Source organism: Cynocephalus volans, chromosome 13, assembly GCF_027409185.1.
Source record: "Cynocephalus volans isolate mCynVol1 chromosome 13, mCynVol1.pri, whole genome shotgun sequence".
NCBI classification, from domain to species: Eukaryota; Metazoa; Chordata; class Mammalia; order Dermoptera; family Cynocephalidae; genus Cynocephalus; species Cynocephalus volans.
Window position 1 is genome coordinate 18,045,284 of NC_084472.1, and position 23,419 is coordinate 18,068,702.

The 23,419-nt window shown below is 35.6% G+C and overlaps 2 protein-coding genes across 11 annotated transcripts in view; one reads left to right on the forward strand and one right to left on the reverse strand.

The window, feature by feature from the left end:
• ESCO1 (establishment of sister chromatid cohesion N-acetyltransferase 1) overlaps positions 1-23,419 on the reverse strand; it is a 70,938-nt gene that overhangs the window by 31,616 nt on the left and 15,903 nt on the right. For 7 of the 10 annotated variants that reach the window (XR_010021506.1, XM_063077148.1, XM_063077141.1 and 4 more), the window contains 4 exons: positions 10,457-10,559; positions 3,233-3,251; positions 2,742-2,843; positions 361-2,513 (listed from right to left, as the gene is read on the reverse strand). Coding sequence is in view for 9 of the 10 variants with exons in the window: in XM_063077148.1 (XP_062933218.1) it covers positions 361-1,902 (1,542 nt within the window). In the remaining variant the exon portion in view is untranslated. Of the gene's footprint in view, positions 1-360; positions 2,514-2,741; positions 2,844-3,232; positions 3,252-8,002; positions 8,063-10,456; positions 10,560-17,167; positions 17,228-23,419 lie in introns of those variants that run through there. The other 3 variants (XM_063077145.1, XM_063077142.1, XM_063077147.1) reach the window with 2 other exon arrangements.
• On the forward strand, positions 19,656-20,050 carry LOC134361926 (large ribosomal subunit protein P1-like). The gene is made up of 2 exons (XM_063077149.1): positions 19,656-19,754; positions 19,803-20,050. The coding sequence occupies exons 1-2, from the start codon at positions 19,656-19,658 to the stop codon at positions 19,998-20,000; spliced, it is 297 nt and encodes a 98-aa protein (XP_062933219.1). The 3' UTR covers positions 20,001-20,050.

Sequence of the window (23,419 nt, forward strand, 5' to 3'; positions counted from 1 at the left end):
TTTAGTCATTAAGAAATATATTTTCTGTGGTTATAATAGAAAAAGGAAACAAATTGGTGTGTTAAATTTAAAAGAAAAGCTGGAATTTGATAGGTTTGTGCTTTACATAATATAAAAATAAAGGGTGAAAATGAGGAAATAAGAAGAAGCATCCAAGTAAATGTGAGACATCTAAAGGAGTCAGTAAGTGCTATCACTATAAGATTGGGCTAATAAAATTCTTGCTAACAACTTTATAAGATACCTTAACAAATGACTCTTCTATCTTTTACAACTCTTTAGATAAAATATGTTGTAAATACTTGTTTCTTATTAGAAAGTACCCAGGCACTTCTACTATGCATAATGAAAATGGATTACCTTATCTGATGCTGATTCAAAAGAATGCTTCATCTGATTATCCAATGGTGGATCAGGAGATGGTTTTATTTGATCATCCAAATGGCAATTTTCAGGAGCCCTTTGTATGGTTTTATTAATTTTAACTGTAATGTCATTAATTTTAATTTCTTCAGAATTTTTTTTTTTCATTTTTTGCTGCTGGCAAGCTGTATTTTTATCTTGTGGCTTTGTCCCTAAAAATGTACTTTGAGTCACTTCTAAAGCTGGTGGTGAAAAACTGGTTCGTAATAACCCCAATTTAGGGGAAACTTGAGAGTCCAACTTATTTTGCTGCACAGAGTTAAATTTTGTGAGTTTAATTTTATTCCATTTGGAGTTCTTCTTAGTTGAGCTGTTTATTCCATTTAGTAAACATTTCACAAGCTTTGTTTTTCTACTGGGGAAGAAACGATTACACTGCATATCCTGATTTGTTTCCTTCTGATGAAGTATTTGTCTTTCAACATTACTCTCTTCCAATTTTATTTCTGTAGGCTTCTCCTCCTTTACGCTCTCCATTTGTGAAGATTCCTTTTTTACCTCTACAGTATCTGACTCAATTTCACCAGCAATTTCTTCACAGAGCTGGAGAATGCTACCTCGTTTGCCCTTTCCTGCTTGCTCCAGCTCATTATCTATACTTTGTTCAGGCACTGATGGCTGTGGACATTTTTGGGATTTTGCACTAGTATTCACTCGTGTATGAACTGACTTCTTCATCTCATGCTTTTTTGAGACCACTGAAGTAGCCATTTTTGATCTTTTTATCTCAGAAGTTACAGGCACAGGCTTTGTTTCCACTTTTCTAGTAGTCTTTAGAAGACACTTTTCAGATCCTTGTATGCATTGAGAGCTACAAGTATTAGCTGTCTGATGCTCTACTTTACGTTTTTTTCCTTTTGGGGAATTTATTACTTCATTAATTACTGAATATTCATCCTCTTTAGAGTCAGACTTTATTTCCAGTACTTTTCTTTTCACATGTTTTTGACTTGTTTTAACTTTATTAGACTTACTTTGAGTATTGCTATAGTACTCTTTTCTTGTTGGTGACAGACTCTGTTTAACTGCTTGAACTTGACCCTGAATCTCTCTACTGCGTAAAGACCTTGTCGAAACCTCTGTTAACTGCTGCAGTCTTTGTGATCTCCGGTTAAGCTGTTCATTTGCTTTAGGTGTTTCATGCACTAATTTTTTCTGAGATAATTTCTTCTTTTTTGTACATTCTTGTTGTGAACGTCCCTTCACAGTCACCATACTTTTATCAATGGATTTAGTATCTTTTTTATCACTGGATGCTGTTGCCTTTGTTGACCTTGTACTCATGCGTGTTACCAATTCAGGTTGATTTATTTTACTTTCACTGGAAGACTTAACCAGTGATTTTATGGTTTCCTTTGGACCTGACACTTCTGCAATATTCTTTTGAGAATCTTGAACTTCCATTTCTAAATTCTTATCTTCACTTTTTTTAATAACTCTGGAGGAATTTTCTTTTGATTTCTCCTGAATAGACATCATTCCTGAGTAATGTCTCCCTTTTCTGAGTAGTTTTTGAGAGGATTTTCTGGTCCTGGTAGGCCTGAATGCTGAATAGCTAGTATTATTACTGAGGAGCAAATCCTTAAAATCAACTTTAACTTATGCTAATACACATTTTTCAACAAAAATATTAGTTTGCTTCAAGTAAGGTTTCTGTCTGTCATTCCTAGGACATGAGAAAAGCTGACATGAATGCTCAAATATATTTGCTTTACTTGGGACAAGGCAATAGAAATCTTAGGAAAATTTAGGAAAATATCTAATTTGATATTTTTAGAAGTTTTTTTTAACAAAAAGAAATTTAATTCAGGTTCAGTCTGTTCTATTAATTTGTCAGTTAATTTTGGTTTCAGGCCTAGCCCTATTACTGGAGGACTTATTTTTCACTGACCTGTCTGTTTTGACAGAATTTTTGAAAAGTTTTTCTTCTGAAGTCTACAGTTACTGGACTTTGATTCATTTGAAACATGTCTTACAGCTAACACATTTCTTTCCTTGTTTGCTGAGTCCGTTGGTTTGCAGTTCTTATCTAACCTCCTTTGTTTAACAAAATGTTCTATTAATATAGATATCCTTTTGTGCTGCCATTTCTGAAAAATTAAAAAATAAAAATTAAATTTTATACAATCCATGAAATATGGCAGTGCAATACCAAAAATAACCTTAATGTAATCATAATCTAACTCCTCCTTTTGAAATATTTAGTCTGTATACTTAAGAATGAAGTATTCCAAGTACATTTCTATGAATAATCAATAACTTGTCTTATATAAGCTTAGAAGAGTTGAAAATGAGTTTATTCCTTGAGTCTTACTTACAGTTCTTTTCCCACAAGACAGAGTTGATGTTTCAGCCACCATAACTCATAGAAATTTGATAAAACCATTCCTTTAATATGCTCTTAAGACATCGCACAACACCTAAAAAAAAACATATTTTTTAAATGTTTAAAAGGACAAAGGATGGAAGTAATCATCCATTCAGCTTTCATCAAATATGACACTCCATAATTTTACCCTGTCCTACCATTAGTCTTATTTATTCTAAGCTCACTTTACACTCAGCACTTAGTTTTAATATTTCAAACTTGAAGTAGTCTATGGTACGTGCATCCAATGGAATAGCATACATCCATTTTATGTTATAGAAAATAGTTTCAAACTACAAAAAAAAAAAATTATAATATAAGCTTATGGGTTAAATTGGTAAAGTAAAATCCAATTTTGAGGAAAAACAGTGCACGCAGATAGCTATATACATAGAAAAAGACTAACACACAGTTAAAGAAGGCAGATTTAAACACATTTACCTCTATTCCGATCCAAAACCTATTAAAAAAAAAAAAAAAGTACTAGATTAAAACAAAACAAGACAAAACTGTAAACATCAAGGATAAAGAACAAGAGAGCAGATCATAAAAATTTTAAAATATGGAAGCTACAAAAAACAAATAACTGACCTAGCAGACTCAAGAAAACCTGAATCCTAAGCTAGGAATGGGGAAAGCTGAGAAGCAGCTGTATTTACACCACAGAATCCCCTAAGATTCCACAGCAGATGAGGATAAAAATGGGACTCAAAAAAGAAGATAAGACTCCAGATTGCCATTCCAATTACTAGCCCTGCATCACCCTCTGAAGACTGGATTAAGTCCTTGAAGGGGTGAAACAAAAGCCTTTGTCCTAGAGGCTCAATACGAACAGTAGAGGGTAAAGGTATCACACTAACAGAAGGAATATATAGGAGTATACATACTGATTGCTGAAACCCACTCCCTCTACCCAAAGACCTTTTTGCCTACTCAAAGGCTCCTGGAGGATAGCAGCTAAGCCTGTATCTTCTAGGAAGGAAACTGAAAGATTGTTTTGTACTGAATTTGACAAGCCTTAGAGAAAAGACCTAGAAATACTGACAGGGTCTACACTCAGTAGGACACAGACACACAGACGTACACACCCTACAAGTCAGGAGTCTATCAGCCTACCCACCACCCAAACACCCACAACTTCCACTTTTAACCATGAACAGTTAAACAAGAATCACCACAAACACGAGGAAAACCTATTGAACATGGGGGAAAAAAAAAACAGAAAAAAAGGAGCTTTGAAGAAACAAACTATGCAGAGAAAAAGAACTAATTCATCTATGAAACAAATACACAAGAACATTCACAGTACTAAAAAGATGGTTTGTGGACCCCTCTCCCAGAACCAGGCACATGGCGCCAGCGCCTTGGGGCCTGCCCAGGGACCAGAGGCATGGAGAAGGGGACCAAACACACCCCACAACCAGGCATACCGCCAGGGCCAAGGAGTATGTCAAAAACATCACCTCCACGTGAGTGGCCTACCACAGCCACCACAATAACCATGGCTGCTGCAAAAGCGGCTAGAAGCCACCACACAGATGGTCCGTCAACCACTGGAGGGCATTCACACAAGAAGAGTCACCAGCAGAGACAAAGAAAAGAAGAGGATGTCTCTTTCCACAAAACCCATTTCAGAGTAACAGAAGAAGCATCTATCTGCTCTATGATAATACTGGGGGACCTGATCACATCTCTCAGCATTGGACAGATCATCTAGGCAACAAGTTAATACAGTAACCATTATTCTTTAAGAAGGAGAGAAGAAATCTAGGGCAATTAGAGGGGGGAAGGGGAGAGGTTGGACAGGGGGAATAAAGAATAATTATGATTTGTAACGATATATATGCTAGTAATATTGATTTAATCAACAAATGTCAATGTTCAACCCCAAAAATATGTATAATCAATTTTCATTCAATAAATAAAATAAAATATTTTTTTAAAAAAAAAGATGGTTTGGTTTGGTTTTCCATTAAGTTGTAGGAATTTCTTTTAAATAATCTATAGTTGATTAAAAAGGAATTCATGATAAAAATAGAAGACACTTGAGGAAAGATGTGGGAAATGGACTCTGCACACATGCTAAACTAACAATGTCTCTAAAACTAATGATTACAGCAAAAAATGTCTTCACATTAAAATTCTGCTTTTTATGTGTTTTTCCCCCATTTTTTCACACAATTTACAAAAGAAAAAATAAAAGCCTTAACATCTTGATTATTTTCCATTTTTTTGGACCAAATGTTCAATTTCCTCTAAATTTTTTGACCTGTGGAACTTTTTATAGAATAAAATCTTTTGCGTGAAAGACTGGAGTTCAAAAAGAAAAATACATATATCTTAAAGGGTAAAGAGAATGCTCAGAACAAAGGATGATGGGAAAATAGTTTTAGTCACTGGTTATTTCATTATCCTTAGACTCACTCGCCCTTCATCCCTCCCCAACCCCAATCTGCACCATCTTTAAGATCAAGAAAAAGATTTAAATATTTTTAAATAATTAAAAAGAAATAAAAATTCACATTTAAAAAGGAACACTCAAGTCAGGAAATAGTTAACCATCATGCTTTTCTGTGAACAGGTGTCTGAACCAAAACTCTGCCAATGTCACAACTGCTTCAAGCTTAATGAAAACTGATTCCCATGACAACAGACAGTGACAACTCTAACAGATACGATAGGTTTTTGTTCTACTTAATTTTTAATTTCTGAAATGGAGGCGAGGGGAGGGAGTTTAGGAATTCGTTTCTATTAAATATAGGAGTTATTGTAAAACCCTAACTGTTAAAACACACCATTGTGGGCCGAGCCCGTGGCGCACTCGGTAGAGTGCTGCGCTGGGAGCGCGGCGACGCTCCCGCCGCGGGTTCGGAACCTATATAGGAATGACCGGTGCACTCACTGGCTGAGTGCCGGTCACGAAAAAATGACCAAAAAAAAAAAAAAACACACCATTGTAATCAGACTTTGCATACAGTAGCTAAGAGAATCCAAACGCTTCAGTGAAACAGTGAATTTGCCTGGCAGAATGCTGACAAATTCCCATCCATTTGCCCTCCTGAAAATAAAAAAATTCAAAACAAACCATACAGCTAGAATTTTGTTATCTGAAATTTTTTTAAATAAGCTGTCTACAAGACAACTGGCTCAGCTCTTCCTTATAATTCCAGGTTTATCTTTTCACAAAGATGTTAGTTTGCTAAGACTTGCTGCTTCTCTCCCGCAAACGTCAGGGCAAGCGAGGCTCAGTTTATCCATCCTGTCCAAACCACACTGTTCCTATTCATAGAACCCTGCCCCTTGAGACTGGCTAAAACTCGTAGTACTCGATGGCCATGTCAATGGCCCAGACAAATTTCTCCAGCTGGGTTTTGTTGCAAATTTTCTCAGTCGAGATCCCCCGACTTCTTGCACCAAGCCACTGTGATCCTTGAGTCCAGATAACTGAGTTTGGAGGTTTCCCAAAGCAATTTGTTTATTTGGTCTGTGGCCTGAACTTCCAGCTTTATCAACTACTCCTCAGTCACTGCACAGCCTTCTTCTTTGACTCTACTACCTTCTTGGTCTTTGCATCCTTCATGACCTTCCCATCAGCCTTAGCATTTTTCAGGTCTCTCTGCACATCTGCTAGCTGTTCCTTCTTGGTGTCAATCTTAGATTGCAAGTTCATCATTGTTTTCTCAAAAGTTTTTGGTGGTGCCCTCTGATGGTTACAAAGAACTGCAACAGCTTGACTGGCACAGTCATAAGAATCTTCGTTGGCACGTTCTCACTGGGGCTGTGAGTTCTTTTATCCACTGATGTAGCATGGTGGAGGCATCGCATGTACGGAATACCTTGGCTGTCAAGCCCTCGCCGAGATCCTGAAGATGCTTATTTAGAAAACCAGTATTGAGTCTATCAAAAAGATATCCTCAGGCTGCTTGTTCTCCATAAACAGTTGTAGATTCTTAAAAACTCACTTCTCAACAGGGACCTTGTTATAAAGAACTCTTGAAAATTAAAAATATTATAGAAAAAATGAAAACGTCAATAGAAGCACTAGAAGATAAAGATAAGGAAATCTCCTATAAAGTATATCAAAAAAACTGAGACAGCAAAGAGGAAAAAAAAAAAAGATAAGAAAATTTGAGAACTATCCACAGAGGTCCAACAAGTCAGTAATGGGGATTATAGAAAACAGAGAAAAGACACTGAAAAAAAATCAAGAATTCAAGAACATTTCCTAGAACTGGAAGACGTGAGTTTCCAAATTAAAAGTGCCAAGAGTATCTAAGAACTTAAGAAGCATATCATGAGGATAAAAAGATAACCCCTCAAACTTCTAGAGGAAAAAAAACCCCAACTACATACAGATGATTAAAGAATCAGAATTACAACAAACTTTTCAATAGCAATACTAGAACCAAGATGATGTGAAAAATCTTTCAAAATGTTGAAGGAAAATTATGTCCAAAGTAGAATTCAATGCCCAAACAATTATGTGTGAGTCTAGAATAAAGATATTTTCAGATATCTAGGGTGTCAACAAATTTACCTTCCCACACATCTTCCTCTGAGAGTTACTAGAGAATATGCACCACAAAATAAGTGTGTTAAAATGAATCAGGGGCTGGTCTGAAGGTAGTAAGTTATCTCAACTGATTTTTCAGTCAGTTACAGACCAAACTCCTTATTCTACTCTTTCCCCTGTTCTCACTCCCATACTTGACAAGTCTTTTAAAAAAAAAAAAAAAAAGAATCTCAGTCTTCAAAGACAGGAAAAGAATGAGTTCAGAGGCCAAGAACAACAACAAAAAAAACCCAAGAAAGACTGTACATGTTTCCTTACTGAAGCTTATATGAATAAATATAAGTATAAATAAATTAGATAATTAAAAAGAACTTTAAAAAAGAACTGCTATTAATAATACTTATATACTTATATAGCCCAAAAGAAATGAGCTGGCATTTGAAGGACTAAGGATATCTTAAAATATATCTTTCTTAGTATATTAACTTTTGGAGTGTGCAAGTATCATGTTTTCTGGAGTAAGATAAAAAATCTTTAAATTCAACAAGTAAAACTTTAACTATACAATGAACTTTACATAATAAAAGGAAAAACCACATTTATAGTAACATACACATGTGCACAGGCACACACACATATAAATTGAATTAAAAAGTAATAGGGTAGATTTGTACTTGCTGATATTAAAATGCGCTTACCTGGAACAATTTAGTTCCCCCTCATCAATTGACAGAGATTAATGGAAAAGAGCAGAGGCTCCAACAACAGGCCCTAATGCATGAGGGGAATTAGTACATATAAAGGTGGTATTAATTTCATTAGTTTCAAAATAATGAAGAAAAAACTACTCAACAATTGATGTTAGGATGACTGGGCAACCATCTGACTAACCTATTTTACATGATTAATGTCCAGAAAAAAATTTAACCTTTAAAAATAAAAACATAAAAAAACTGATTAAAGTGTGGGGTAATTTTAATATTTATTTTCAGAGTGGAAAAGGCCTTTAAAGCCCTGTCACAAAATTCAAAAGCCAAATTTGAAGCATAAAACTGCAGAAAAAATACTAGCAATAAATATCAAAAGCATACCACCATAACACATTCACAGAAAAAAACACGTTAGTGGCTGGTGTGATAACAATAGAATAATATAAATTAGAACCAAAACAAAATAACCACTTTCCACCTATCAGACCAGCCAAAGATCAAGAAGTTTAACAGTCTTGGCAAAGGTTTGTGTCAGGTACTCTGATATTATTGCAGGTGATTCAATATCTATGTAGGACAATTTCAAAAAACCTACCAATGTTATAAATGCTAAATTTCAAACAATCCTATTTCCAGGACTTTACATTTATACCTGCAAAGGTACAGAAAGACACATGTAACTACAAAATTCACTGCAACACTGTATCAACAAAGACTGAATACCTGTCAACAAACAACTATCACTATCATACAACAGAATACCATGCAATCGTGTCAGAGTTGAGCTGAATCCAACTCAATTCCAGGCAAAATTTCCATGGACTTTTTACACAGAAACTGACAGCCTGATTATAAAATTTATAGGGAAATGCAAACCATATACAATACCCAAAGCATTTTTTTTAAAAAGAGCAAAGGTGAAATACTGACACTATTTGATTTCAAGACTCAGTATAAAGCTGCAATAATCAATACACTGTAATGTTAACAAAAGGCCACATAGATCAATGGAATACAACAGAGAATCCAGAAATAGACAAACACATTTACGGTCAATTAATTTTCAACAAAAGTGCCAAAGAAGTCAACTGGAAAAAGGGCCGGCCTGTGACTCACTCAGGAGAGTGTGGTGCTGCTGATAACACCAAGGCCATGGGTTCGATCCTATATAGGGATGGCTGGTTTGCTCAGCATCACTCGCTGAGCATGGTGCTGACAACACCAAGCCAAGGGTTAAGATCCCCTTACCGGTCATCTTAAAAAAAAAAAAAAAAAAAAAAAAAAAAAGAAGTCAACGGAAAAGAAAGTCTTTCCAAGAATGGTGCTTGAACTACTGCATATCCAAATAGAACAACAACAACAAAATCAATTCTTACCTCACACACCCACAAAAACAATTTGAGACTGATCACAGACCTAAATGTAAAACTGTAACTTCTAAAAGAAAACAAAGGTGAAAATCTTTGAGACTCTGAGGTAGACAAAGTTTTCTAATGCAGGAATCCTAGACATTCCACGTATGTTCACATAAATACTTGTTCATACCAGCCAGCTGCCACAAAAAAACAAAAAGACTTGATCAAAATCTTCAAGGGAGCTTTATGCACAATAACCAAAATCTGAAAACAACCCAGAAGTTGGGTTACAGATAAACAAAATGTGGTGTGTCAAAAATTACTTGGCAATCACAAGGAACAAACTACTAATACATGTAACAGTATGAATGAACCTGACAATAATTATGCTGAGTGAAAAAAGCTAGACACAAAAGAGTACATACTAACTATATGAATCCACTTTTTATGAAATTCTAGAAAAGGCAAACTAATCGACAGAAAAGAAATCAGTCATTGTCTAGGGTCAGGAGTGGAGAGAGAAGAACTTTTGGGGTTGATGGAAATGTTCTGCATCTTGATTGTGGTAATGATTCCATGAGTGTTAAAATCTGTCAAAACCCACCAAATTGTAATTTAAAGAGGGTGTAGTTTATTGTATATAAATTATACATTAATAAGGCTGTCCAGCAAATAGAGGTATAACTGATTTAAACCTATGGCCAAGAAAAATTATTAAACCAAAAAAGCAAGATGCAGAACAGGGTGTACATCACGCTTCCCTTTTTGTAAAAAGAAGGGAGATAGTGGAAGGAAAAAAATATACAGATATATATGCTTATTTTCGCACAAAATAGGTCTGAAAGGAAACATAAGAAACTAGTAACAATGATGATTTCTAGGAAAGAAAACTATGGGACAAAGCGTCAAAAGCATGAGAAAAGCTTACTTTTCACAATATACACATTTAAAGGTATCATTATGTAAACATACATCTGGACAAAAAATTAAAAATGTTAAGTTATATTTCCCTGCAAATATAAAGAATACTGGCACAATGACTCATCATCTTGGAAGATGCTAAATTATAAAAGTAAAAGCTGCTTACCTTAATGAAATGGAAATCATATATCACCTTTTTCTTTAAGTTGACTGATGATGCTTCTAATGAATGACGCTTCTAATTACTCCTTGTATGTTTGGGAATTAACCTTAAAAAAATAATAATAATTCCATAGGTAAAGTAAATCTATCAAAAAATAAGAATAAAAAACAGTACTGTCTATTAACTGATATACTAAAACAACCTAAACCAAGCTAGACTAAATAAACAATGGCCTAGTGATGATTTTTCACTATTTTATGCAAAACATTACACAACTGCAATATGGTTACCATCTCAAACTTATAGCATATAATACATTTGGGTTTTCCCCAAAGATAATCACTATCTCCTACCCCAACCCCCACCTCCATGGAATAGGTATACTTTTCTTCCCAATTGATGCTGGGCTTGGCCACAAACCTTATTTTGGCTTCATGGTGGCCAGAGTATACTTTTCTGACTCTGTAAGCTTTGGCCACCTGACTTGCTTTGGTCAATGGGATGTTAGATAAAATCATGCAAACAGAATGTTAATATGTCTTTGTGCATTTGGGCTTGCCGTCTTGTACTTCTGCCATCACCATGAGAAGAGGTTTCACCAGGTCATTGATGCCCCTTCAGCCTACGTCACAGAATAAACCCAAGGAGTAGAACTGAGCCAATCTCCAAATGAGGGGAAAAGCCCAACCCACTGTGAGAAGTAAAGCCCGCCTACACCCACAGTTTAAACTTAGAGGCCCAGCCAAGCCTAACTTAAAATCACCTAAGCCACGGCTGCTCCACAGATGTATAAGCAAGAATAATTAATTAACTGATGTTTTAAGCTATTGAGTTCCAGTAAAGTATCTTATGTAGCAATAGCTGACTAATACATATTACAGTTCACTTTTTGGCTGGGGGGTGAGGTAGGGAGCTCCAAACTTACCAACGATTAAGCCTCACAGGTACAATAAGAAAAAAGTAGAGAAAGCTCATTTAATTTCCTTTATTACTTCAGCACTAAGAATTCTAATTTTAAAAACGATTAATAAGTTCACTTTACTTCTTTTCTTTTCAATTTCTAAATATTTTAATGCAACAAATGATTTGGGACTTACCTTAGAAAAGAAGTAAATTGATATTTATATCTATAGTAATTGTCAATAGCCTGTTCAGGTATACTAAGGACCACTTGATTTCAGTTTGCCCGACATGCTAAATCATCACTAATCTAGCACTATACAACTTAATAACTGTTCTTTCTATTAGATAAAATCATCAATCAAGGACTGAAATGCATTATCTAAACTGATGACAAAGTGACAAGACTTTCCCTACAACGCAGAGCTAGCTTATTAATATAATAATGAAATCAATGTTGGGGCCAAAAAACAATAACTGAACTTTACAAAAAATGACAACTACAGAAAACCCAAAATAACATTTATATTTTACTACTGAAAGATAATTACAAGATACATGTTAGAAAATATCCAAGAATTTAATACACACAATTTCCCATAGTGCTTTATAATAAAATGTACTCACATTTTAACCATTAAGATATTTAGAATATTCAATATCCAATATGTTTTAAGTTTAAAGTAATTTTTAAAAACCATTTTATAACTGAGATATAATTCCTATACCATAAAATTCACCTCTTTATACTGTACAATTTAATGGTTTTTAGTATATTCTCAGAATTGTGCAACAATCACCACTATCTAATTCCAGAATATTTTCATCACCCCAAAAACAAACTCCATAACCATTAGCAGTCATTCCCCCCTGCCCTCAGCTCCTGGCAATGACTAATCTTTTGTCTCTATAAATTCAGCTATTCTGGACATTTCACATAAATGGAATCATACAACATGTGGCATTTTGTGACTGGCTTATTTAACTTAATGTTTTCGAGGTTCAAATATGTTGTAGTGTGTATCAGTACTACATTACTTTTTACAGCTCAATACTATTTCCTTGTACAGATATACCACATTTTGTTTATCTATCCATCAGTTGATGGAACATTTGATGAACTGTTTCTACTTTTGGGGGATCATGAATCATGCTGCTATGGACAATCCTGTATGTGTTTTTGTGTGAACATGTTTTCAAGTCTCTTGGGTACATACCTAGGAGTAGAATTTCTGGGCCATATGGTAACTCCATGTTTAATTTTTTGAGGGATTGTTTTCCAAACCAGCTGCCCCATCTTATAGTCTTATATGAGGGTTCCAATTTTTTCACATCCTTATTAGCATGTTATCATCTTTTTTATTTTCATCATCCTTGTGGGTATACAATGGTATCTCAGTATAGTTTTGATTTGCATTTCCCTAATTGTTAATGTTGTTGAGCATCTTTTTCATGTGCTTATTGGCCATTATTATATCTCCTTTGAAGAAATGTCCATACAAATCCTTTCCTATTTTTTAAATTGGATCATTTTTCATTTTATTATTGAGTTGCATCAGTTTTTTATTTGGATATTGGATTACTATCAGATTAGGTTTACAAATACTTTCCCCCATTCTGTGGATTATCTTTTCACTTTCTTGAGTCCTTTGATGCAAAAAAGTTTCTAATTATGATAAAGTCTAATTAATCTATTTTTTTCTTTGGTTGCTTGTAATTTAGGTGTCATGTAAGAAACCACTGCCTAATCAAAAGCCATGGAGATTTTCAACTGTTTTCTTCTATGAATTAAACGGTTTTAGCTTACATTTACATCTCTGATCCATTTTGAGTTCATTTTTGTATATGATGTGAGGTAGGGATAAAACTTCATTCTTTTGCATATGGATATCCAGTTATCCCAGCATCATTTGTTAAAAAAAAGACTATTCTTTACCCATTGAATTGTCTTGGCACCCTCTTTGAAAATCAATGCCTGTAAATGTATGAGTTTACTTCTGAACTCGCGATTATATTCCACTGATCTATGTGATCATATGCCAGTACCACAGTCTTTATTACTGTAGCTTTCTAGTAAGTTTTTAAATAAGGAAGTGTGAGTCCCTGAGCTTTGTTATTCTTTTTCAAGATTGTTTTCACTATTAAGTGTCCTTTGTATTTTCCTGCGAATTTCAGGATAAGCTTGTCAATTTCTACAAAAAAGCCAGCTGGGATTTTGATAAAGACTGCACTGAATCTATAAATCTATGTGAAAAATAGTGCCATCTTAATAGTAAGTCTTCCAATCTTTGAACATGGATAATTTTTCATTTATGTAGGTCACCTTTAGGTTTTTTTTTTTTTTTTTTTTTTTTTTTTGTCTTTTTCGTGACCAGCACTCAGCCAGTGAGTGCACCGGCCATTCCTATGTAGGATCTGAACCCGCGGCGGGAGTGTCACTGCACTCCCAGCGCTGCACTCTCCCGAGTGCGCCACGGGCTCGGCCCATAGTTTTTTAAAACAATGTTTTATAATTTTCCATGTGCAAAGCCATGCACTTATTTTGTTAAATTTATTCCTAAGTACTTTATTATTTTTGATGCTATTATAAATGGAATTGTTTTCTTAATTTCCTTTTTGGATGGTTCACCATACTGTACAGAAATACAACTAATTTTTGTACACTGATTTTGTATCCTGTAACCTTACTGAATTTGTTTAATTAGTTCTAATAGTTTTTTTGTGGATTCCTCAGGATTTTCTACATGTAAGATCATGTCAACTACAAATACATAGCTTTACTTGTTCCTTTCCAATGTGGATACCTTTCAGTTCTTTTCCTTGCCTCACTGACCTGGCTAGAACAGTGCTGAAAGCAGTGGCAACAGCAGACATCCTTGCCTTGTTGCTGATCTTAGGGGAACTTACAGTCTTTCACCAGTAAGTATGATGTCAGATGTGGGTTTTTCACAGATGCCCTTCTATTCCTAGTTTGTTGAGTGATTTTATCATAAAAGGATTTTACGATAAAACCATTTGGGTTTTGTCAAATAGTTTGCCTGCATCTACTGAGGTAATTATGTGGGTTTTTTCTTTTATTCTCTCTACATAGCATGTCATATGACTGGTTTTCATATGTTGAACCAACTTTGCACTATGGAATAAATCCGACTTGGTCATTGTGTAAAATCTTTTTTATAGGTTGCTGCATTCAGTCTGCAAGTATCTAGTTGAGGATTTTTTATGTGTATATTCATAAGGAATACTGATCTATAGTCTTCTTTTCTTGTGATGCCTTTATCTAGTTTTGATATCAGGATACTACTAGCCTAATAGAATGAGCTGAGAGGTGTTCCCTCCTCTTCCATTTTTTGGAAAGTTTATGAAGGATTGGCGTTAATTCTTCTTTAAACGTTTGGTAGACTTCACCAGTGAAGCCTCTAGGCCTGGGCTTTTCTTTTTGAGTGTATTTTTATTATTATTTTAATCTCTTTTTAGTTATAGGTCTATTCAAATTTTCTATTTCTTCTTGAGTAAATTTCAGTAGCTTGTGTCTTTGTAGTAATCTGTCCATTTCATCTAGGTTATCAAAATTGTTAGCATACCATTGTTCATAGAATGCCCTTATCATTTTTATTTCTGTTCGTAATGCCCCATCTCTCCTTCCTTATTTTAGTAATTTGAGTCCTCTCTTTCTTGTTAAATCAGTTTTTAAAAAAGACAAAAGCAACTTAGGCTAACTTTAATTTCCAGGCACTATGCCCAACAGCATATCAGGAGTTCTCTCACTGCTCTATAGCAAACTGTCTGTGTTATACGAGGATACTTCAAAAAGCTCATGGAAAAATTGAATTAAAACATAACACGAATTGTTCCCTGGACTTTTTGAAGATCCCTTGTACAATAGTCCAAATTCCATAGAAACAAGAACAGCACTAATCGTAAGCAGCTGTTTCCAGCCTTTTAATCCTATGTCTCTCATTCTTGAGTAGTAAAATCTCTACAAAACAACTGTCCCATGTGGGACAGCTTACAAAGGAGGGAATTAAGTATCAACCCAAGGTTCTGGTTATTCTTTATTTTTACAGGTTTCTCTGTGAACACAAAATGGGGGCTTTGCTAACAACAGGGAATTGTGCCTATAATCCATTTTGAGAACTTTACACTTGGCATCTATTAATAGACCATCCAATTACAATTTCTGTATCCTTAAATTAGGCAGAACACAGAGAAGGCAGTGCATTTCACCTATGAAATGCAAAGTTTAAGATGCACTTGGAAGAAGCAGAATTTTCACAGGAGGAAAAAAAGTATCTGTGTGTCCTCCACTGACAGCCCCCTCCTTGAATTTGTATTAAGTATTTAATGAGTTATATCACTTCTGCTTGAGACCTCAAAAGACAAGAAGTAAAGCAGACAGAGGCAGTAGCATCCATTCATTCAGTCATGCACCGATTAGAATGTTCCTTAAGTCATTAAAAGGGTAAGAACAAACATATATTAGCAAATTGAAGGGTCCTACAATAAAAACAAAACTAGAACTTAGTTTATCTTAACCCCATTAATGAAATTCCTCAATCTTATAAAAGGCATTTAACAAAAAAAATTTACAACTTACACCATAATAGTCAAATATTGAAAGCTTTCTCTCTAAGTTTAGGAAAAGGCAAAGATGTTCTCTCTTCCCACTTCTATTCAACACTGTACTCAAGGTCCTAGCTAATGAAATAAGGCAAGAAAGAAAAATAAAAGGCACACAGATTGGAAAACAAGAAGAAAAAATTATTTATTTACAGATTACACGAGTATTCAAGTGGAAAACACTAAGGAATCTACACAAAATACTATTAGATCCAATACATGAATTCACCAAGGTCACAGAGTAAAGGCCAATATACAAATATCAACTGAATTTCTACGGCCTAGCAAGAAAAAACTGGAAAACAAAATTTTAAGAAATAACACAATTTACAGGAGCATCAAAAATATCAAATACTTAAATGTAAATAATATATAATACCTCTATACACTAAAAACTATGAAACATTACCAAGAGAAATTAAAGAAGTCTTAAGCAAATGAAGAGATATACATGTTAGAAGACTCAATACTGTTTAAGCTGTCCATTTTCCTCAAACTATATGTCCCCCCGACCTACAGATTTAATATACTTCTGATCTAAATTCCAGCAGGCTTTTTGGAAGAAAATGATTCTGAAATTTATGTGAAAATGCAAAAGACCTAAGATAACAAAACCAATTTTGAAGCAGAATGACAAAGTTGGAAGACATAATAATTAAAACAATGTATTATTTGAGAAAACACAGACAAAGCAATGTATAGAATATAGAGTCCAGAAATGGAAACATTTACATAAACAACCAAATTTAGAAATGGGCAAAGAACTTGAACAGATGCTTCCAAAAGCTGACTTACAAATGACCAATATGGACACGAGAAAGTGCTCTGCACATCTACAGCGAATAGTCGTGAGGAACTGCTAGCAGATGTACAGCACCGAGCCCAACAACCTGAAGGCCTGCAACTCCTTCCACTACACTGGGCTGATTCACAGCAAGACTGTGGGCGTAGAGCCGGAAGCCGACAACTGCAAAGGTGTCATGGTAGTTATGAAGCGGAGATCCGGCCAGAGAAAGCCAGCTACATCCTACGTACCACCATCAACAAGAATGCCCTGACCACCCTCTGGAGCACCAGGCACATGATTCACAAGAACAAGTACTGCCCTGATCTGTACACGGCCACCATCCACAGAGCCAGTGCAGTCCTGTGCAGCCAGAAGCCTGTGATGAAAAGGAAGGGGACCTGTCTCACCAAGAGATCCTGAGTGTCGCGCCCCGTAAAGCAATAAAGAATCAGCAGACTTTTTCTCAACTAAAAAAAAAAAAAACAACAAAAAACGTGGGACACATCATTAGTCATCAGGAAAACACAAATAAAAAATAGAAGGAAATACCACTACAAACCCACCAAAATGGCTAAAATATTTTTAAAAACTGGCTGGCTGGTTAGCTCAGTTGGTTACAGCATGGTGCTCATAACACCAAGGTCCAGGGTTCAATCCATGTACCGGCCAGCCACCAAATAATAAATAAATAAATAAATAAATAAAACTGACAATATCCAGTATTTATGAAGATGTGGAACTATATGGAAGTCTTATAACATTGCTGGTGGGGTGAAATGGAACAAACACTTTGTAAGTCTGGCAGTTTCTAATAAAGTTAAACATACACCTACCCTGTGACCCAGAAATTTCACTCCTAATTATCTACCCAAGAAAATACAAACATAAGCACAAAAAGATCTGTTCAAAAATCTTTATGTTAGTTCTAAACATAATAGCCAAAACATGGATGCAACCCACATCCATCATTAGATAAACAAATCAAAACTGTTGTATTCTCATACAATGGACTACTACTGGGGGAGCTGGAGGGGACCAAACATAAACATGTTGTTTGTGCAACAATATGGAAGAAATTCAAAACTATTAGGTGAAAGAAATAAAACACAAAATAGTACATACTGTATAATTCCATTTATATGAGATTCTACAACAGGCAAAACTAATCTACGGTGACAAAAACACAACACTGATCACCCGGACTGGGGTCAGGAACAGGCCTGAATAGATTCCAAAGGAACTTTATGGGGATGATGGAAATGTCTTTGATTGGAATGGTGGTTCCATGGGTGCTTACATATGCCAAAACTCATCAAACTGTACAATCTTAATCTGTGCATTATGTTACATGTAAAATATACCTCAAAAAATTATTTTCCAAAATAAATTTTTAGAAGGCTTGCAGGGTTGAAGAATCCCACAAGGGTTGCAATCTCTTTTTCAGAAGTTATGAGTATTAAATTTAATAAGGCACTGATTGGTTTTTAGATATAAATTACTAATAAATTATTTTCACAAAACAGCAGAAATAACATCTAGCAAGTACATGCATTTTTCACACTAAATACAATATTTAAAAAAAAACACCACCATACCAGGTGTGTAAATGTTATCTCCTTAGAAAAGTAATACCAAACTCCTCTAGTGCGGGTTAATAGTGTCTTCTTTTTGTGCTCCTAACAGCACCTTATTAATTGCACAAATGTTTATTATCATGCCTCCAACAGGATTTAGAAGTTATATAAAAAGTATCTGTTTAAATAACATATGTCCTCTATCAGAGGATAAGTTCCAAATTATCTTTTTACCCCAGTTATCAAACAATAACTATTTGCCAATTTACAAATGATAGATTTGACTACATATGGAATCATGTCATCTTAGAGTTGGAGAGCCCCTAACCATTATTTCCTGAAAACTCCAAAAATACCACAGGAATGCTTGACCCAAAATCTGAAAGGGGAGTTTAACTCTAAGCCCAATATGGACAGGCCTTCTTGCTTTATCTGAAGCAGTGATGGTAATTTTTAAATATTTTAGCCCTGGAAGCTTATCCAAAAATTAAAAATGTAAAATCACATGAAAAAGAAGTGGGGTAGAAGGGAGCAAAGGGAAAAGGAGGAGGAAGGAAGGAGGATAAGCTGCAATTGCTACTTTGGTAGGGATGTGGGAAGAACACCTGTGGCACAACTTGCTTAAATTCACTCCCCACCAAACTTACATAGCTGAGTCAACATCCACCTAACAGCACAGTGTCTTCTAAGGCTATCTCTGCAGAGTGAGAAAGAGTGATTTAGAGTTGCACTGTCCAATATGATATCCATGAGCCACATGTTGCTATTCAGCACTTGAAATGTGGCTAGTCCAAAATGAGATATACTGTGAGCATAAACCACACACCAGAGAGCCGGCCTATGGCTCACTTGGGAGAGTGTGGTGCTGATTACAACAAGGCCACAGGTTCGGATGCCTATATAGGGATGGCCGGTTAACTCACTTCAGAGGGCGTGGTGCTGACAACACCAAGTCAAGGGTTAACATCCCTTACCAGTCATCTTTAAAAAAAAAAAAAAAACTACACACCAGATTTCTAAGACTTAGTATGAAAAAATAAATGTAAACTATCTCTTTAATAATTTGTATATTGATTACATGTTGAAGTAGTATTTTTCCTATATTAAGTGAAATATTATTAAAATTAACATCAGTTGTTCCTTATTTTTTAATGTGACTAGAAAATTTTAAATTACAGTTTTTTGGGGTTTTTTTTTCCTCAGCTGCCACTAGGGTGCTTGGTCCTTCAGAGGGAGGTAAGGCTGCATTGAGGTGAGGCCCTCATTTTATCCAGTGACTAGCACCAAACCCGGCAGCACCAGTCCTACACTAGCCCACAACATGGCCTCTGTCTCTGAGCTCGCCTGCATCCACTCGGCTCTCATTCTGCATGAAGATGAGGTGACCGTCACGGAGGATAAGTTCAATGCCCTCATCAAAGTAGCTAGTGTAAATGTTGAACCTTTTTGGCCTTGCTTATTTGCAAAGGCCTTGGCCAATGTCAAAATTGGGAGCCTCAACTGCAATGTAGGGGCTGGTGGACCTGCTCCAGCAGCTGGTCCTGCACCAGCAGGAGGTCCTACCCCTTCCACTGCTGCTGCTCCAGTTGAGGAGAAGAAAGTAGAAGCAAAGAAAGAAGAATCTGAGGAGTCTGATGATGACATGGGCTTTGGTCTTTTTGAATAAACCTCTTTTGTAACATTCAATAAAAAGGTGAACACTAGAACCCTAAAAAAAAAAAAAAAGAAAGAAAAGAAAATTTTAAATTACATACACATACAAGTATAAAATAGATTTATCAAAGAAACATGACTGATTGATATCATTATCTCCTCTTTCGTGCTTTTTTTTTTTACTTCTTAATTTTCTACAATGGATACAGATTCTCATCGATCCATTCTCCACACTTCAACTTGATGACCTACAAAGTGCATGCACTCTGGCTTGTGGCTGGATTCAATTTGGCCAACAGGAGGCAGTAGCAGAATATCAGAGGATGGGAGCAGAATGAGATGAGAATATTTATTATCAGATTCTCACCCTGCTGGCCACTACAGGTGGGCTCCTATTTTTATGACAAGGTGGGTAGCAAGTAGGAACTAAAGACAAAGTTAAGGGGCATTAGGGTCAGCCCGTGGCTCACTTGGGAGAGCGTGGTGCTGACAACACCAAGTCAAGAATTAAGATCCCCTTACCGGTCATCTTTAAAAAAATAAAAATAAAAAAGTTACGGGGTATTTGGGCAGACACAGAGGAAGCTGAGAACTCCAAATTCCCAAATCCCCCTGAATATTTCTTGCCTGCAGAAAAACCCCACCCCCAACCTGCTTTCTCCTGGGTAAAAAACCTTGTGGTTACAGCAACTGGGGCATGTGCCTGAAAAGGAAATACCAATTACCTCAAGCATGTAAGATTTAGACCCCAACCCAGCCCAGAGAAATAAGAGATCAGTTCTAGGAGCAAAGAACCTCTACACTAATCACTGGCAGGAGTATGGAGAATAAGAGCAGGTTCTAAACATAACAGACCATGGGAAATGGAATACAAGGCTTGATCAGACCATATTTATTGCCATGGGTAGACTCACCTGATATTCTCTTGCTGCAAAGGGCCAGATAGCAAATATTTCAGGCTTTGTGGGCCACATACAATCTTACATACTTTTGTTTCTTTGTTTTTCATAACCCTTAAAAAACACAAAAACCATTTTTAGCTCAAGAGATGGGGGACAAGAAATTGCCAAATTTGGCCCAAAGGACAAAGTTTACCAACTCCCGCTCTAGAACATGTGGTGCTAGGTTGATTAATTGAAGCCTACACTCAACAGTGGCCTAGTCAAGGAGTTGAAATGGCCACACTTCCCAGGTATACTGAAGGAGTCCAAAAGGTTAGGGAACGGGGCTAGTTAGACTGAATCTACTATATTCACTCTGCTCAGCCATACCCTAATCCATACTCTTGAGCAGATCTGCAAACGTCATGTGGTTCTGATAATTGGACATTGAGACTGTGCCCTGGTCACTTATGGTTCCTTATGCCACTATACCAAAAGATAGGAAAGGAAGTCAGTAGGTGATTAATTCCTGGGTTGCTGTTAACACAATGAGAGCAAGGAGAACTACTATGTCTGTAAGCCAGGAGATTCACTGGAACACCCCTGTCCAGTATTTTGGTCAATGGACAAGAAAGACAGGGCCACTAAGCACTCAGATCCCACAGAATGAACCACCACCAAGTTAAAAACAGTAATAATTTATCCAGCCCAGTGCTGGCATAAACAAACTTGAAATAGGGAGATAAAGAAAATAACCATTACTTTTAATTTAGGCTTCATGGCCATCTGCATAAGAGAGGACTATAGAGAGACATAGAGGACATAGAGGACATAAGAGAGAGCAGCTATTTTATGTTGTTTCTTATCTCACCTCCTCAGCCACCGTGAATGACGGGCAAAGATGATAACTGACGTTTTAAGTTGCAGATGAAAGCAACTTATTATTGACATCATTTCCCAATAATATGATGCTTAATATAAAATAAGCAAAAGAGAAAAATGAACCTACAACAGACTGTAAAAAACAAGCACAAAATAAGACATTTAACTCCATATATCATAAGCTATATGCCAATGGATTAAATCTTCTAGATAAACCAAGACTGTGAAATATACTTATAACATAAGGATACAAAAAGATTGAAAGGAAAAAGAAAGAAAGAAACTATACAAACACTAACCAAAAGAAAGTTAGTGTAGCTACATTAATATCAAGTTAGGAACTTTAAGACAAAAAGCAATATTAGAGATTAAGCAGGTCATATCACAATAATAAAAGGTTCAATTCAACAAGAAAATATAACATTTTCAAACTGCATACCTCTAAGAACATAGTCTAAAAATAAATAATCCACCAAAAACATATATAATCCTCTAAGTGACAGAAATACAACGAAAAATATACAAATCCAAAGCTGTAATTGGGAGTTCTGGACGCACCTCTCTCGGCAATAGATAGAACAAGTAAACAAAAAAACAAAACAAGTATACAGAACACACGAACAGAATTAATCTCAAATTTGATTTAATGGATGGAGTTATACACATACACACCATGACCCCAACAACTGCAAAACACATTCAAGCACACACAGAACATTTACAAAAATATTACCAAACATAACACCTAAAGCAAGTCTCCGCAAACATCTAAGAAATGAGATAGTGTATGTTTTCTGATCACAATGCGATTATATTAAAAATGAATAACCTCAAAACTCTGAGTGGAAAACGTCCAGATGTTTGGAAATTAAGAAAATCTTTTCTACATAAGCCACTAGAAATCACACTTAAAATACCACAAGGTGGATGGACTTGTCCCACCTGATATCAAGACTTACTATACAATCACAATAACATGTGATATTGGTTCAGAGATAAAAAAAAAAAACCAATGAAATAGACCAATGACACAAAACAAGAGAGGCCACAATCAGACCACACATATATGGTCATTTGATTTATGATAAATAGTACCGCAACCTGGGAACAGTGCTGGGATAACTGGATATAACGTGGGAGAAAAAGTGAAATCAGATCCCTACCCCATACCATGTACCAAAGTCATTGCCAAATGTACTGACTATACACATAAAATATGAAAGATGAAACATAACTTGCAAAGGATTAATATGCACAGATTATATATAAAGACATCCTACAAATGAATAAAACAGTCAACCAAAGAGAAAAATGAGCAAGAAATATAAACAACCTTGTAACAACAACAACAAAAAAAAAAAGGAAGAAAGAGAGGAAGGGAGGGAGGGAGAAAAGAAAAAGGAAAAAGGCATAATCAAAAAGGACAGCCCACCAGAATGGCTAAAATTAAAATGTTTGGGAACACCAAATGTTCATGAGAACACTGGATAATGGTAACTTTCCTGTGCTGTCAGTAAGAGAATTTTTTTTTTTCTACTGTTATGAACTAAACATTTTTATGACTTTCCTTTTTTTTTTATTTGTTTTTCTTTCATTTTTTTTAAAAATTTCATTTTGTCGATATACAATGTGGTTGATTATAGTGGCCCATCACAGAAACCTCCCTCCC

Coding starts and splice junctions, on each gene's coding strand:
- LOC134361926 (XM_063077149.1), top strand. CDS start 19,656: ATGGCCTCTGTCTCTGAGCTCGCCTGCATCCACTCGGCTCTCATTCTG. Junction 19,755..19,802: donor AGTTCAATGCCCTCATCAAA/GTAGCTAGTGTA, acceptor TTATTTGCAAAG/GCCTTGGCCAATGTCAAAAT.